Source organism: Lipotes vexillifer, unplaced genomic scaffold, assembly GCF_000442215.2.
Source record: "Lipotes vexillifer unplaced genomic scaffold, Lipotes_vexillifer_v1.1 scaffold252, whole genome shotgun sequence".
NCBI classification, from domain to species: Eukaryota; Metazoa; Chordata; class Mammalia; order Artiodactyla; family Lipotidae; genus Lipotes; species Lipotes vexillifer.
In genome coordinates this window covers 1,387,674-1,405,696 of record NW_006773367.1, presented here as the reverse complement: position 1 = coordinate 1,405,696, position 18,023 = coordinate 1,387,674, and the positions used below count along the sequence as shown (strand labels likewise).

Genomic DNA, 18,023 nt, shown 5'->3' with positions numbered 1-18,023 from the left:
TCTTTCCCTTCCCACATCCAGTCTCTTATCTTGTTCAGTGCATCCTTCTAAAACATTTCCCCTCCTTTCAGTGTTCTTCCTCAACCCCAGGCTATGACAACCCTCCTCTTCCTTCATTCTAACAAACTAGGCTCCATTTTGGACCAGCCACTTGGATTCTGGGAGCTCCACAGTTATTGATTTGCAGATACCTTGAAAATAAAGTAAGGACTCCAGACTTCCCAATCCCTTCAGCCCCTAGGACTCCTGCCAGAGGCAGTGAGGTGCCATTAGGAGAGGCCTGTCTTGGAAGTCAAAGTGAGCTTCTCACCTCTGCTCTGCTGCTCCAGTTTAGAGAAGCCCATTGGTGTCTTGGAGTGAGCATCCTCTATAAAATGGGGTAGTGGGATCTGTCAATATTTCTTTTCTTTTAGGGTCTCATCAGCTATAAAACCATAGATCCCTTGGCTTAGTTTCCCTCTCAGGCTCCTTCCCACCCAGAAGGTTTCTTTGCTTGCTGTGTCTGTCAACGGATTCATTATGCATTAGCTCATGTATTGGGGAGTGAAAATTGGTTCTTGGGGCAGGTGAAAAAAAATCAGTCATTTTGGGTGTGAAATATATGTACATACAGTGCATAAACAGATACACACTTTATCTGCAATATTAAAATTTCATGGGGGAGTGTGTTAGGGAAAAAAAAACCTCCTTAGGGGCCATAATGAAAAAAAGGCTTGAGAAACATCGATTTAACCACAAAGGTGTGCTGGGTACCATGATAGGCACTGGACAGGTGAATGACAATATCTCCTTCCCTCCAGGAGCCAATCCAGATGGATGACCATCTTTCTCATTCTATTTCTCCCAAACCATGTGTCTTTTTTCCTTTCTTCTAAATCTTACCAAATGCCCTCTTTGAGTGAGTTTATAGATGCATTGACATATGCTGGTGGTCATGGCTTATATTTTTGTATCTTTTCTTCCCTGTAGCTATGGAATTGCTGGCTCTACCAACGTGACGGGTGATCAGGTGAAGAAGCTGGATGTCCTCTCCAATGACCTGGTTATTAATGTGTTAAAGTCATCTTTTGCTACCTGTGTTCTTGTGTCAGAAGAAGATAAACACGCCATAATAGTAGAACCTGAGAAAAGGGTGGGTCTGCTACACTATTGAGGATTTTAATGTAATCATTTTTCTCTCTGGCTTCATAAATGACTCCACTTGTCCAGCCAAGCTGGATTCCTAAGACACAGCCTAGATCCCTCCTGAACCATCAGTCATCATTTCACAGATTCCACTTCACTGCCATATCTCAAACTGTCCTCTCCACAGTCCATGCTGTTATCATCTCTCCTGCATGCTCATACATGGGAGAGACTCAAATATACTCATACTCATCTCCACTTCTAACTTTTTATTGTCATATTCAAGGTTCTTCAAAGTCTGGCTCTGTTAACTACGTCCTTCCATCCACCCAATTCCCAACCTTCATAACCAACCTTCCTCCCAATCTAAGCTGTTCATATCAGTGATTGGAATGCATTGGAATCCTATTAATCTTGTTACCGAACTCAGGATGCTCAAGAATCCAATACTGAGAGACAAGTGTTGGGTAAAAGGAAAGATAGCCTTATTGAGGAAGCCAGCAATCCTGGGGAGAAGGTAGACTCATGTCCCAAAGAACCAACTCCCTGTTGCCGATCTGGGGGCAAGAGTTTTTAAAGGGGAGTTTCAGGGGTGTATAAGCAGAGGGAGGGGGCTACATGCAGAACAGCACAGTTAGCTCTGATAGTCATCTTGAAATTCACCATGTGGTGGTCTGATCAGTGTCATCTCGATTGTTTTAAGTACAGCTAATCTTCAACTCCAGGGTCAGTTTGTTCCCATCTCCTTGAGGCCAGTTCTTAAAAAGAACTGTGTAAGATGGAGGAGCTTTTGTCATTTCTAGTCTGATCATCATGTAGTTAACTTCTCCCACCTGTGGGGGATTCAGTATCTGCAAAACAGCTTAAAGGGTATGGCTCAGAATATTATCCATACCCCATGAGGAGGAACTAAAGGTTCCTGAGTTTGTTTAATGACTAAACTATTATTATTTTGTCTTATTTGATTGTTTTCCTTTGTTTTTTCATTTTCTCACTTCTCTGGTTAAACTTATTCTTTGGCTAAAGTTTTTCTACAGACAAGAGGCAGACAGAGGACATTGGGGCGGGGGGACTCTGTCTTAAGAAAGCCCTGTAGGGTCCTGCTCAGTTACAGTCTGATTGCTTCTTGAGGGTAGAGGATGAATTATATTCCTCTTTGTATCCCAGCCTCTAGCACAACATTGTAGGGGATCAACAAAAAATTATTGTTGAAAAAGTGAATGAAAGAGTATATCCAGCTTTCACTGAACAATAAAAATCGTGTAATAATAATAACAAAAAAAACCCCATTTGAGATGGATTACTATCTTTCCCTGTTGGAGATGAACTGGGGACATGAAGGAGTAGGATGAGAAGAAAATCAATCAAAAGATGAATTTAAAGAGGCTGCCTGATATCCAGTCTGACCTTTATAAGAGGGATGGGAAGCCACATCTGATTAACTTGTTTTACATCATTCTTTTTTTTTTTTTTTTTTTTTTTTTTTTTTTTGTGGCCCGCGGGCCTCTCACTGTTGTGGCCTCTCCTGTTGCGGAGCATAGGCTCCGGATGGCGCAGGCTCAGCGGCCCTGGCTCATGGGCGCAGCCGCTCCGCGGCATGTGGGATCTTCCCGGACCGGGGCATGAACCCGTGTCCCCTGCATCGGCAGGCAGACTCTCAACCATTGCGCCACCAGGGAAGCCCTACATCATTCTTAAAATACACTACGTGTCAGATTCAAAGTTCATGTTTTTCTCTGCTGGGCTTCTGAAGGTACTTGGCAGTTTTAGGCATGTGGATTGAATTTGTTGTTTGGTATTCGCTATTGGTCTGCCCAACTTGTCTGACTACAGTGTGCCTTCGTGGTAAGCGCGTTCCTGTTTTCCTGATGACAGTTTCTCCTGCATCAACCAAGGTGATTTGTTAAGAGCAAGCGGTCAGGGAATCAAAGAATTGCCTTAATTCGATGCAGAAATTTAACAACCACCTCTTAAATTGGCTAATTTGGAGGTGGAAAATCTCCAGGGGTGTGCTGGTAAACTGGCTTTCTATTAGAAAAAAAACCCCTCTGATTTGTAGCACTTGCCACTTTCAACTGCGCAAATGGTCCCCCAGAGTTGATTTCAAGCTACCAACATGACATCACTGAAAACAGAGTTGGGAAGAGATGTGCACCATTGGCCCTTGAGAGTTGACTCCAGCCAGCTCCCACATACCCCTGAAAATCCTATCCAAAGAATGAGTCTTTAGTAGTCCTACAACAGCTGAGGGTTATTTCCTTTGGGGATTACAGTAGGGATATGGTTGAGAACTCTGTGCACTGTAACCCCAAGTGTCATCTATAAGAACTGCCTGAAAATATTCTTAGAGATCTTTTTTTTTTTTTTTTTTTTTTTTTGTATATTTATGAACTTGGGAAGAGAGAATGGCCTGCTGACTTTTTTTTCCAAAGCAATTGTGACACCTACCTGTGGACCAAGGAAAAGACCAAATCATCCCAAATCCTTCAGTCCCATGCCAACATCATCATATTCTAAAAAGGAGTCCATCTGAAACGGTTTTGCCTCTTTCCCATCTCCAAGATGAGAGCCCACAACAGTGAGAGGCCCGCGTACCGCAAAAAAAAAAAAAAAAAAAAAAAAAAAAATTTTAAAGTTTAATGGTTTTTTTTTTTTTTTTTTTTTTTTTTTTTTTTTTGCGGTACGCAGCCTCTCACCACTGCGGCCCCTCCCGTTGCGGAGCACAGGCTCCGGACACGCAGGCCCAGCGGCCACGGCACGCGGGACCCTCCCGGACTGGGCATGAACCCGCTTCCCCTGCATTGGCAGGCGGACTCCCAACCACCGGGCCACCAAGGAAGCCCTCTTAGAGATCTTAATGTTGTCTTTCCTTCACCTAAGATATTGTGTTTTGCCCTTATGAATAAAGTTTTGTTTCTCTTCTTCCTTTGACTGCCAGGAAACTCCAACCAAAATTATGATTCATTCAAATCAATGATATAGGAAATTATTACTTAATTATCTGTATTCCTCACCTTCATCTATATCTATGCCTCCTATTCTAAGTTGTGTTTCCTCTGCCTAATGATCTTTTGATATATATTTGTTGTTGTTATTTTCACTCTGTATACCACCTCATACCTTCCCTGACAGAGTATAAATAAGACACATTTCTTGAATTTTCACCTAGATTCCCTCTTTTAACCCCTTAGTGTATACTCTTTATTTCGTTACAATGTGTTCTTTTTTTTTTTTTTTTTTTCTTTTTTGGCTGCATTGGGTCTTTGTTGCTGTGCACAGGCTTTCTCTAGTTGCAGCGAGCAGTGGCTGCTCTTTGTTGCAGTGCACAGGCTTCTCATTGCGGTGGCTTTGCTTGTTGCGGAGCATGGGCTCTAGGTGTGCGGGCTTCAGTAGTTGCAGCACACAGGCTCAGTAGTTGTGGTGCATGGGCTTAGTTGCTCCATGGCATGTGGGATCTTCCCGGGCCGGGGATCAAACCCATGTACCCTGCATTGGCAGGCGGATTCTTAACCACTGCGCCACAAGGGAAGTCCCAATGTGTTCATTTTAAGTGTAAAGTTGTGTTTTCTTTTTTTTTTTTGCTCAGGGTAAATATGTGGTCTGTTTTGATCCTCTTGATGGATCTTCCAACATCGACTGCCTTGTATCCATTGGAACCATCTTTGGCATCTACAGAAAGGTAACATGTAATGGATCAGGCTCCTGGTTTGGGACCAAAGGGAGAGTTAAGGTTGAACATCCAGTCCTGTTTCACTATTGGTGGCACAGCCAGAATGTACATCATGAAACCTTGTGAGGCTTGAAATAGGTTTATATGTCAAGTTCTGACTTTTTCCAGACTTAACTGCATAGTGAAAATCTATTAGGTTGTTAAAAGAAAATGTAGTAAAAGGTGGGTGGGAAGAGAAAGGTATTTCACTCTTTTAACTGTACCTTGCTTTCTTTTGTGACAGAAAATAAAATTAAAAACAAAAGAGACAGTGTAGGGTAGCTGCAATGATGTAACTATGTGAACTGAGAATTGTGAGAGTGTGACAACAATCGAGAGTACTTCTATCAAAATTGTCCTTTAAATCCTCTAAATCAGGGATCTGCAAACTATGGTCTCCCTGGGACAAATCCAGCCCATTGCCTGACTGTTATGGCCTGTGAGCAGAAAATAACTCTTGAATTTTTGAATGGCTAAAAAGAAAATCTAAAGAATAATATTTCATGACCTGTGACATTTATATGAAATTGAATTTTCACTGTCCATAAAGTTTTAATGCCATATGGTCAGCTCACTTGTTTACTATGTTGCCTCTGGCTGATTTTGCACTGCACAGGCAGGGTTAAGTGATTTTGATAAAGACTGTGTGACAGTAGAGCCTAGAATATTTACTATCTGTTGGTTTATGGAAAGAGTTTGCTGACTCTGCTATAAATTATAGAAAGCACACTGGTTCAGTGAGGGGATCCAGGCTCCTGCCCTGGGTCTTTTCTACTTGGGTGACCTGAGCAGGTAACTCTACCTCAAAAGTCTCTCTTCCCTTCTCTTACTTTAAGTGTGTGTGTGTGTTTGGGGGTGGAGGGGGGCGGTTTGGTGGAAGTGCATTCAAATATATACAAGTGAAAAATAGAATGAATAGCCATGGGCCCATCATAAAAAATGATGAAATCTAAAATATGTCATCTTGGCTTCAGCCTTCTTGTTTATTTTAGAAATAAAACCTCACAGATGCCTTTGAGGCTGAGCCCTTTCCTTCATCTTAATGGGCGAGGTGGCTAGTCCAGCCAACCTCTGAGGTTCCTCCAACTTTCCTATTCTGGAATACAGAGACCATAACTTAAGAAGTGAGACTGCAATTTGTGCTTTGCTTTTCAAAGTGACTTGTTGTCTACTATTGCACAAAATCTCCTTTCAAACATGGGAAGTAGGACCACCATGGGACAGTTCTCTTTCCTCATTGAAATGTGTCTTGTGTTTGTCTTGGCCGGGAGACAGATCAGTTTGAGTAAATGAAAGTTCTAATACTCATACCAGAAAGACAACGGCAGTAATTAATCTGTTTTCCAAGTCATACCATGAAACATCCCATTCTTGTTATAGACATGGAGGCATGTAATTTTACCTGCAAGTTATCAGATCTATATAGTATAGCAAGAGAACTTTGCAGCAAAATTCTTCATGTAGAGGAAGACTTCTGCTAATGACTCAACCAAAGCTAAAGCAGCACTAATGTTTGCCAGCCCCAGTTTCCACCTTAACCCCCCAAATAAAGACTGTTTTTAAGGGAAATAAAACCTAGAAAACTGACACTGGCTATCAACTAAAAAAAAAATCAAAACAGCCTGCAACAGCGACTCGAATTACAAATGCTAGAACAACTCAACAATGAGTCTCAACACTCTTCTCAATATACCTGAAGTGACTCTCTTAAAAGACCGAAAGAGGTGATGAGTGTCATAGTCCCTTTAAGTCACTTCACTTTTCAAAAGCCTTATTGATTGTTTGAGGATTTATGGGGCATAAATATCGACCGTCTGATGCTTTAATGGAGACCTTTCCTGCTTTCTGTAGAGCTGGATCTGGGCTGGAGTTCAGCTCCCTGGTGCACCCGCTCAGTGGCATAACATTAGTTGGTGACTGGAACTCAGAAACAGTGATCTGGTCTTGCCCATATAGTGCCTGGAAATAGGCTCCAAAGGGATCTCTTAGGGCCTGTGGTCCAGTGTTTCTACAAAGTTCCTGCCACAGCACCTCTGGAAGGGTCACCCCACCTCTGGCTGGAGACATTCAGAAAAGGTAGAATTCTAGAGTGTTTGTCCAAATATTGGGTCAAAATCTGTCTCCCTGTTGCTCATATGGCCTTTTGGAGCATCAGAAAATAAGACTCTTTTACATGCTTGGAAATGGCTTTTCTGCCTTCCCCTCCCCTTCTTTTAAATCTTCTTTACGTCGAATATCTTTCATGTGAGATGGTTTTTCGACCTCTCTAGTGTGGTCACCCTCTGCTGGATACCATTCTAATTTTCAACACCCTTTAAAAATATCCAGTCCCCACGACTAAAAGCAGAGTTTCAAAAGTGCTCTAGCAGCTTCAGAATCCAATTCCCTTCCCTTAACTGGGCACAGGGAGATGTAATAGCCATATGGAGTGTGGTTTCCTGACATTGATGCTTACTAGCTCTGTGGGACCTTGGGCAAGGTAACCTCTTGTTTCCGTATCCATAAAGGGGAGATACTGAAAATTAAGCATAACGGCAATGAAAATAGTGCCTGGCACATAAAAAGTGCTCTATAAATGGTAGTTATTAATATTACTTGTCTTGTTTTTTGTATTAAGATTCAACGGAGAGTATCACAACTCAAACTAGCTTGAGGAAGGAAAGGAGGGAGAGAGGGAGGGAGGAAAGGAGGGAGAAAAGGAAAGGAAAATTATTGGTTCATGTAACTAGAAAGTCCAGTGGGTAGTACAGCTGCATTCAAGGACTCAGATGACATAAACAGGACACACTTCCTCTCTGTCTCTATTGCTCCCTCCTCTCGGGTGGCAAAATGGCTCCCAGTAGGTCTGGGCCCACATCCAATCCTTTCAGCAACTCAAACAGAAGATGAAAACCTCTTTTCCAACAATTCCAACAAGAATATCATCTCATTGGCCCTGATTGTCTTGGCTTAGGTCATGTGTCTATCTCTCAACCAATCACTATGGCCTGAGGCATGCAGTGATCTGATTGGCCAGACCAGGGTCATGTGCTCACTCCTGGAGCTGAGGGCCAGGGGGGTAGTATTTTGAGGAAGATTAAGGTGCAGTTATCAGCAGAAGGGTGATGGGTGCTGGCCAGGCAAAATCAATGGATGTTCACTGCAGATTATAAACGCCTTGAGAGCAGGGACCTTCTCTTATATACTTTTTTGTCTGCTAGGCAGCCTGGTACAATAGTAGGTGAAAAATATTGGCTGAGTTACTGGAGACTGCCCTATGCCCTATGAGACCTTCTAGGGAGGGTTTGGCTGCCGCTCTGAGGGAAGACCATCTGGTGATATGACAGCCCCACCCCATTTCTGCCTGACTTTCTCCTCCACCACCTCAAGTCTCCAGAATCCATGGTGTCTTTCGTACTCTATATGGAGTGACATGGATTAAAACAGAGCAACACCTATAGCAGGTGGTGGCCTGGGATAAGTAAAGGTAGGGTCCAGAGGCTTTTTAATTTTGTCAAGTGCTTTATGCACATTGGTCCATGAGCATCCACCTGGGACTGTAATGGAATGCCTTGGAACAAAGGCATTCATTGCTGAGGGTTTGGAGGAGGGAATTCATGCATTAGAAAGGGGGTCGGGGTAGAAAAGTATTCCTTCAAATTAATGACTAGATGGAATTATTTTGTCTTTCTTTTGAGTATATGGATCATAGATAATGTTACCGTTTCTTATTCCATGCGAGGAAGTTGAAGGCTGAGATTATTTGGTGACAGTGTTTCAGGGAAAGGCTGTTCATCCTTGTGCCACAGACAGACATGGGTGGTTCTGGATGAGGTGAATCTCTGGGGGATTTTTCTTGGTGGAGAACTGACTACTCCAAGCCTAGGGTCTTCCAGTCAACTTACTTATTTACATGTTGTCTTTGTCTTATTTTGTGCTGCATTTTCAGGGTTAAGTAGTTATGACAGAGGAAGCGGTTAGAGCCTGACTGTTTTCCTCCCACTATGTCACTGGCTTTGAAGGAAGCTGGTTCCTTTTTCAAGGTTGTACACTGGCAAAATTTGGAGTTTGAGAAACAACTCAGAGTTTTGATACTGTGTTTAGTCTGTGTTTAGCTGCACTGCACTACCCTGTGAATACAAACCAAACTAACCTAAATAACTTGACCCAACACAACCAGCCAAGCAAGCAACCAACCACCTAGATGAAAACTATTAAACACAAAGATTGGAGACAAGGGGAAAAAAAGGGAGAAATGGCTTTTGTGACATTTCCTTTTACATGAGTAGTTCTTAAGCTTCACTGCAAGAGTCCGCTATGGTGCATGGTAAAATACAGATTCCCAGGGCCCACCTTAGAAAATCTGACTTAGTAAGTCAAGGCTGCAGCCCCAGAATTGCATTTTAAATAAGCATCTCAAGTGATTCTGATGTACATGGTCTCTGGACCACACTTTCAAAAGTTATAGGAAGAAATTACCAGGAATGTATTTCTTTTTTAAAATATTTATTGATTTATTTATTTAGGCTTCACTGGGTCTTACTTGTGACACGTGAGATCTTTAGCTGTGGCACGCGGACTATTAATTGCAGCGTGCGAACTCTTAGTTGCGGCATGCATGAGGGATCTAGTTCCCTGACCAGGGGTCTAACCCAGACCTCCTGCATTGGGAGCATGGAGTCTTACCCACTGGACCACCAGGGAAGTCCCATACCAGGAATGTTTTTGCTGAGATGACCTCCATCTCTGGTATCATGATATAGATAGATGCCCTTACTTATTCTCAGCCCCTGGAATCTGTGATTGGGGAGGGAATAAATGAAATCGGCAGAAACTGCCCATTTTCACTTCTGTTTAAATTCAAGTAGAGAATATTCAAGCTGAAAGATTTGTTTGAGGCTGTTTTGAGAACCATAGAAGCCAATTGTCATCAGTTAGTAATCATTGATTAGGAGCCATGCCCTTTCCTTAGTATTAGGGCACAAACTGAGTCACACGACCCAGTGGGCTGTGTTTTTAATAAAAAACAAAGAAAAGATTAGAGTACATGTCATGTTCTAAATGTAAGTATTGTTTTATTAAATTTCTGTAAGTTGTGTGTGTGGGTGCGTGTGTGTTGGTACGGGTTTGTGATGCAAAATGTATTTTTTTTTACTGTGGGTCATGGTCAAAAGAAGAGAAAGCATTTGCCCTACAGTGTAACGGCTCTGGAGAGAGATTCTCAGTTGCCGTATTTCTGAGAATTTCTTTGGTGTGTGAGTATGGACCACACTGCTCACTGGAGTATGTGCTGCAACTGGCAGGAGCTCATGAAATTGATTTCCTTACCAGACTTGAAGCCCTGCAGCCCAGTTTTAATTTGTTTAAATAAAGATAGAGTAGGCAGGGGAAAGACATTGATGACTGTAATAAGATTAAATTAGTAGGAGCTGGCAAGGAGGCATGCTCTTTTTTTGAGAGTGATAATGGAGAGATGAGGGAATATCAAATTAGTAAAATTGGAGGAGGACCCTGATTGGAAAGAAGGATCCAGATGCAGGAAATTTGGGGTTTGGTGGGAAGGCCACTGTGGTAATATAATCAGGACATTACTGATGTGAGGAGGAAGGCCTCTCTGGGAAGATGCCCTATTTCATTACGAGAGCACCTTGATAATGCATCTCGCTAATGGATGAACTGCAAAAAAGAACCACAAAACAGAACACAACAAAAACGTGCTGTGTTTTCTTTCTTGTCCTAGATTTCAACTGATGACCCTTCTGAGAAGGATGCACTGCAGCCTGGCCGGAACCTGGTGGCTGCTGGCTATGCACTCTATGGCAGTGCCACCATGTTGGTCCTGGCCATGGCGAATGGAGTCAACTGCTTCATGCTGGACCCGGTGAGAGACCCCAGGGTGTGTGTGGGCGGGGGAGAGGCAGTACCTGGAGGTGGAAGATGAGGCCCATGAAGGGGCAGAGATGATGGGTTGGGGAAGCGGGGAAGGGAGATGGAGGGACCATCATGAGAAGATTATCGAGGTGAGAAATGGTGTCTGTCCAGAGCATAAGGGGTCTTTCTTCCACGATGAATTCTTTGGAGTGGACATGACTCAGCTGACTCAGATGCCCACTGGGCTGAGCAGGCCACACAGATGAGTGGAGTGTGCTGGGAAAGGATGGTCAGGGTGGTGGCAGGGCAGTGGCGGGGCACTGGGGAACTGGGGAGGTCTGGCAGTTGTTACTCCTTGGGAATAGCGTCTCAGTCTTGCCAAGGCTTCCAATGTTTCAAGAAACACTGCATTTTTAGAAAATGTAATGTTTCTGGATGTGTAAAAACACTGTGCTAGCCAATTAAAACACGTTTGTGGACCAGATGGGGCCTGTAGATGGTCTGTTTGCCACCCACGCTATCCATTACTAGCTTATTTTCCTGAGGTGAATGGGTGTCCCGGCTGAAGCAGTGGACCACCTCATTTCTTCAAAATAAGCTCTGAAATTCATTTGATTTGCACGTGCACGCAAACCTTCAGTGAACCCTTGTGGTTTTGAAAGGCTTTGACGAACTCAAGGAAGTGAACATAAGGAAATGAAGATAATTCCTTAGTCTGTCCAACTTATAGAGAAAAACACCCTCGGGAGTTCCCTGGTGGTCCAGTGGTTAGGACTCAGCGCTTTCACTGCTGGGGCCCAGGTTCAGTCCCTGACAAGACTAAGATCCCACAAGCCACGTGGTTCGGCCAGAAAACAAAAAACGAAACAAATTCCTCATGGAGAGGAGCCCAAGTTGCCATGAAAAATATTCATTAACAATTTTTAATTTGTGGATAATTTCTTCCACATGGAAATTAATTGGACTTCTTTATTCTGTTAGATGACAGTTTCGACAGAGCAGATAAATTGAGCAAAGAAGTCTCTTTACATATTTGGCATAACTAAACCCACCATTGAAATGGACTCCATAGAATCATCTTCCGTAGGTCGGCACATTCATTGTGCATTTGGTCCAGTGTCCCAAGGGAAAAAGAATTGAGGTTATAAATACCTTTCAGTTTTAGAAATGTCCTCAGATGACATTAATGAAAGTATTTGGTGCTTTTTGCCGACAAACCGAACACCAGGTACGATCAGCTGCTAGAATCCTGGGAGGGGCCGGTTGCTGGTGGTGGGGCCTCGAGGTTTGTGGGTAGCGGGTGGGATAAATCAGAATGTAGGCTGCCTTTGTCTCCCGCACGCTTGCACAACTGGACTTTGCCTCCTTGGAAGCACCCGTGCTTAATAAATCAACAAGGGTAGGGAAACAGCACGAGTTTAAGCCTCCAAAGGAGGTGATTTCAGGGTAAAGTAGTGGCACAACCCGAGCAAAGTTCACTCTGAGCCCAGGGTACAGTTTCCGAAATCACTGATGTTTTGGATTTATCCTCTCAGCAGGCGTTTACCGCTTCCCCAGACATTCTTCTGGTAACTTCTCTGTTACCTTTCAGTTGATGGATGTGTAGAAAACATGAAACCTCTTCTTATTTCCAGATTGCAAGACCTTGTGTCCCGGGAGTAAGTTTCTGTGTGTTTGATAGTCTTTTGCCCTCCTAACACTTAAAGCCACTCAGTGTTTGGAGGCTGTGCTACCCCCTGCTGGCTGACCTCCCAGATCTGATGAATGCCTGCAGGGTGGGGGTCAGCTTAGTGCTTTCTTTTCATTTTGGCTGACAGTTTCCGCTAAGAAGACCACAACAGCTTTATTTGCATTTCTAGCAGGCTTTAAGGTTTGAAAAGCTTTTCAGTCTCTTTCTCCCATATGAGAGACTAACCTCCTTCACAGCTAGGATGCTCTGGCCAGGTACCAGGGCAGGGTGCCTGCAAAGCATGGCTTCATGAGCAGCTGTTGTGTGATGGCTTCATTTTCCAGACTTTTAACCAAAAAAACATAAAAGAAAAAAAGAAAAGAATCACTCACAATGACACCTTTCAGTGACCACTGTTAATTCTAGTCTCTTTTCTCCCCCTACCCTCCTCTCTCCCTCCCCCACTTCCTCTCTACTTCCAACATGCTCCATATTGGCAGGAACCAACCTTTGCTACGGGAATAAGTGGCTGGGGAGAGATGTGTCCAAGGTGGGACCTCCCTTCTTTACTCTGTCTCCATGGAGCAACCTCCCTCCTCAGATGGGCGGAGCCTCAATCACTCTCTTATCAGGGACGCGTAGGAGCCCCAAACAGTCCTCAGTCCAGAGCTATAGGAGTTATGTGACACCTTGCTCCAAAGTTCGAATCTCCTTTGAAGAACCTAAGCCTTAAAGGCATCAGCTTAGCACTGGGACTTTGTGGGAGGCTGAGTTCTGAGAAGCGCTTTGTAGATCAGTGAGCAAAGGCACCGGAAGCTATATATGCTGTGAATCGAAACTCACGGTGCTCGGGTAAAATGACATCAAGACAGAAACGAACAAATGGAAAGCTAAGAGCAGCCATGAACGCTTTGGTGTAACTCAGCTGCCCATCTCTCCTGATATCCTACCTCCTGTCTGCACAAAATTTTTTTTTTTTTTCTCAAAGGCATGGGTGTCCCAGGCCAAGGAGAAACTCCCTTGCTGGTAATCATTTCACAATGTTACAAATATTGAATCATTATGTTGTACACCTGAGAGTAACATAATGCTATGTCAATCATATGTCAGTTGAAAAAACAAAAGGATAAAAACCAAGCTCTTTGTGCTGAAGGACACACGTGACCTCAGGCCTCACGCCACCCCCTGTCACAGGCCTGAAGGAGATGTCACGACTCCACCTTTCCTTTCTGTTTCACAGGCCATTGGAGAGTTCATTTTGGTGGACAGGGATGTGAAGATCAAAAAGAAAGGGAGCATCTACAGCCTCAATGAGGGCTACACCAAGGACTTCGACCCTGCTGTCGCGGAGTATGTCCAGAGGACGAAGTTCCCCCCAGTAAGTGAGGGCTCCGGGGTTGGGGCTGGGGGAGGGCCCCTGAGTTATGTGTTGATTCAATGATCTACCCTGGAGAGAAAGGCGGCAGGGACAGAAGCGGGTGGATTCCACTGTGCTGGGGACTGGAACCTCTGCCCTGAGACAGCAACCCCTTTGCCACTTTCTCTTGGCAGAAGAAAATCAGGACTGTAAAGTCCGCCAGATGAATGAAGTCATGGCAATAAAACATGCTTCACTGCTGGGGTCCCTGATCCCAGTTGCTACGAAACGTGGTTCTTGCACCCCAGGCCCCAGCCCTGTGGCACCTGAAGGATTTCTATCAGTCATCTCTAGACTGAGAGCATCCATCATGGCATCTCTCTAAAGAGGTTACAAATCACTGAACACGAAAAGAAGAAATGGCTGTTTGTAGAGACGGTTCTATGTAGGAATATCCAATATTGTCCTACTCTTGTTACTGGAAGCTCGGCCTCTCTGTACACACCGGTGCCGAATCAAATCTCGGAGACAGAGTTTTGGGTGAGGTAGAAATGGATAGCTTTATTGCTTTGCCAGGCAAAGGGGGACACACTGGGCTCCTGCCCTCGAAAACTGTGTGTCCCAGGGACTTCCCTGGTTGTCCAGCGGGTAAGACTCTGCGCTTCCAATGCAGGGGGCCCGGCTTCAATCCCTGGTCGGGGAACTAGATCCCGCATGTCGCAACTAAGACCCGGCGCAGCTAGAATAAATAAATACATAAATAAATATATTTTTTAAAGTTTTATAGAAAAAAGAAAGAAAGAAAACTATATGTCCCACCCTGGGAGGATTTGATGAGGGTTACATAACAGTGGTTCGAGGCTGGGGTCTCTGACAAGATTAGGGTGTGAGCAGGGCCTGCCTGCCTTAATCTCGTCTCAGGTGCTTTCCTAATCTTGACCAGCTTCTCTGGTCCCTTTAATCTTGCCTCAGGTGGTTTCTTGGCCGTTCCTCCCTCGATTAGCAACTGTTTAAATCTGCCCTTTGGAATGCAGGGAAGGTCATGGAGGCTGGAGTCTTGCCTACAAGAAATGGGGGACAAAAGGGCCTCCATGCCTGGGTGCCCCCCGGGCCTCACTCATTTTCACTCTTGCTTAATGCCATTGAAGGCTGCTGTGTTCTGAGGAAGAAGCCCAGATGTTGTTAGTTTGGCATTCAGGGCCCTGCAAGCTGGGCCCAGGCTCTCCAGCCTTATTATCTCTCCTTCCACCTTTCCCTAGAGATCCCTCCCTGCCCTCAGCTGCACCAGGCTCCTCCCAGGGCCCAAGGCAGACTGCGCGTGCTTCTCTAGTTGCCCCACCTTTGGCTGGGCAGTTCCTGCTCCTGCGGAGATGAAAACCCCACCCTTGCCCCCTCTCCTTAGCTCTGCGAAATCTTTCTTCTCCTTCAGGGTCCTGCTAAATGCCTGCCCCACCCCAGAGCCCGAATCTACCACACCCTCCTTAGGGCCTCCTCGGGTAATTTGAGTAAGATGTGAGAGGCTGTCTCCATTATTCCATTTTCTGCTGCTTGGGGACAGAATTTTCATCGCATTTCCTAGCACAGCCCCAAACACACACCTTGATGGTGCTGTTTGACTGTTGAATCAAATAAGCATAGAGGACATGAAGAGAGCTCTCTCTTCTGTAACCCTAACTATTGCTGGTCTTAACCTTGTAGGACAACTCAGCCCCCTACGGTGCCAGGTACGTGGGCTCCATGGTGGCTGATGTTCACCGCACCCTGGTCTACGGAGGGATCTTTTTGTACCCGGCTAACAAGAAAAGCCCCAACGGAAAGGTAAATAAATCCCCTGAAGAGTGGTTGAGAAGCAGTGGATTTCATTTGCAGCCTGGGGGATTTGACTGAGGAAGAAAGGTCATGGTAGCTGTTATGCTCTGCAGTACGGTGCCAGGGATGTCTGTGGCATATTCTTTTCTAGATTAAAGGCTGTCCTGGTTAAAGCCAGGCGATATCAGCTAAAAATGATCTCTTGAGAGCCCTTTCATTGCTAAAGATAAGTAATGATGCTATGGTCAGAGGGTACTAAAAGTGCTTTCTGCTTCCAGTGGATACACATGGTTTGGCTTGGGCAAAATGAATGCCATTCATAAAATGAAATGAAACAGTCCAGCCTCATTACCAAGGCAGCAAATCACATATGCATCCCAAACAGAGGTCTTCTTTGATTGTTTTCAAAAGGCATAAAATTGAAATGACTAGTGAGCTGACATTTGCTGCTTAGAAAATGCTACCTTTCTAGGGAAGGAAAGCATCTCTGGGGACACCTAGAGATTTCAGGTAAGCTGTAACTGATGCATTGGTCTCATGCCCACAACCTTCTTACAAGCCATGGGGTGGGCTGTGCTTGCTTATGCTGAAGAAGGGACACCCACTTTTCTTCGACACAGAGGGACAGTGTGTTTCCTTCTCAAGTATTGTCCCTTTGTTTTTCCCAAAGGACAGACAGGTTTTTCTTATTTTATTTATTTATTTATTTATTTATTTATTTTTTCCTTGCGTTATGCGGGCCTCTCACTGTTGTGGCCTCTCCCATTTGCGGAGCACAGGCTCCGGACGCGCAGGCTCAGTGGCCATGGCTCACGGGCCCAGCCGCTCCGCGGCATGTGGGATCTTCCCGAAACGGGGCACGAACCCGCGTCTCCTGCAAAATATTGACAATAATGTCTGACACAGTAAGTCCTTTATAAATATAAAATAATTCTCTTTCATTTCATTTCTATTACCAATCTTATATTCTAGCCCTTATGAACTATGCACCTTTTCCAGAATATATCTGGTATTTTCCTATGTCTGTACCTTCCCGCGTCTCCTGCATCGGCAGGCGGACTCTCAAGCACTGCGCCACCAGGGAAGCCCTCTTATTTTATTTTTAATGTGAGAGAAGGAATAGGAATAATCCCCAGAGTTAGAAATGGATGTATTTCAGATGTGCTCAGATCTCTGTTTATGGCATGTGGCGTCCAGTTCACTGAAAACATTACCATAGCCACCTACCTCGGGCATCCCAACTTATGTGATTAGCCTGCTTTATAGCACTTTTCTCTAATGCCTCAAAAAATTGTTCCTTAACACAAATATTGAGGTTCCTCCTTTTTCTTTTTTTTCAGTTTTGCAAATCTGACCCTGACACCTGTATGGAAATAGAGTCAGGAAACACCTGCAAAAAGCTGTCTGCTCAGTAGGCAGACTGCATGAAAATGCATACAATAAAAAAGTTAATATTTAAAAGTAAATTCCAAGATGTATAACATACTAAATCCCAACCCTCAAGCCTTAGGAGAATTGTAAAAGGAATGTGTACAGAGTTGCAAACAATATTATACTGTTTGGAGGAGCCAGTCTGCTTTCCAGATGTCTGCAGCCAGACACTACCATGGACTTTTAAATGCTTATAGAATAGGCAAAGCTCCATCCAAAACACACACAGAATCACTCATTAGGTCCAGTTTCCGTGCTATAAAGAGAAGGGAAACATCGGTTCTGCCAAAATGTCATTCGGTCCTGAGCCCAGGTGGTCTGCCTCACATCTGCATCAGGCAATCTGCTGGCTCTTGATAGATGGCTTAATTTAACCAAATGGTTAAATTAACCATTTGGTCTTAGATGCAACCTTGTGATGGAAAGTAAGGGAAAGTATCAGTTAATTTGATCAGCTCTGCACTGTTTTGCTATGAAGCAGATCTCTTTTCTGTGTAATCTATTCTGTTCTGAGAATGCTGCTCTTGTTTTCCAGTTGAGACTGTTGTATGAATGTAACCCCATGGCCTATGTCATGGAGAAGGCAGGAGGATTGGCTACTACTGGGAAGGAAGCTGTATTGGACATTGTTCCCACTGACATCCACCAGAGGACGCCAATCATCTTGGGGTCTCCTGAAGACGTGACTGAGTTCCTGGAGCTATATAAGAAGCACGCTGCCAAATGAAGAGCTGACCTTGCCCACACCAAACAGAATTGCCTTTTATCTGGACCTTTGATCTCACAGGGTACTACCCCATTCTGATTGTGCATCAGATATTCCTAGACATAGAAATAAAAAGTATGGATATTTTCACCACCAAATGCTGTGTAATGCCTTATGCTGCTAACCAAAATGCTATCTCAGTAATGCCACAGATGGTCACGATATGTTTTGAGTGGAGAGAGGAGAAATAAACATATTCTTCCTTTTTCTAAAAAATAAAAAAGTCTTCATTGCTTTGTGCCAAATAACAGTAATAATAATAACAGCTAATGCATATAACATTAGATAACTCATTTAATCTTCACAA

At 44.1% G+C, this 18,023-nt stretch overlaps 1 protein-coding gene across 1 annotated transcript in view; it reads left to right on the top strand.

Moving 5' to 3' along the window:
- FBP1 (fructose-bisphosphatase 1) overlaps positions 1 to 17,809 on the top strand; it is a 27,886-nt gene extending 10,077 nt beyond the window's left edge. Inside the window, exons 2-7 of the mRNA XM_007448284.1 lie at positions 970 to 1,132; positions 4,712 to 4,804; positions 10,554 to 10,694; positions 13,594 to 13,731; positions 15,409 to 15,528; positions 17,486 to 17,809. Coding sequence (XP_007448346.1) covers positions 970 to 1,132; positions 4,712 to 4,804; positions 10,554 to 10,694; positions 13,594 to 13,731; positions 15,409 to 15,528; positions 17,486 to 17,677 — 847 coding nt within the window. The 3' untranslated portion in view covers positions 17,678 to 17,809. The remainder of the gene's footprint in view (positions 1 to 969; positions 1,133 to 4,711; positions 4,805 to 10,553; positions 10,695 to 13,593; positions 13,732 to 15,408; positions 15,529 to 17,485) is intronic.
- Positions 17,810 to 18,023: the final 214 nt, after the last annotated feature.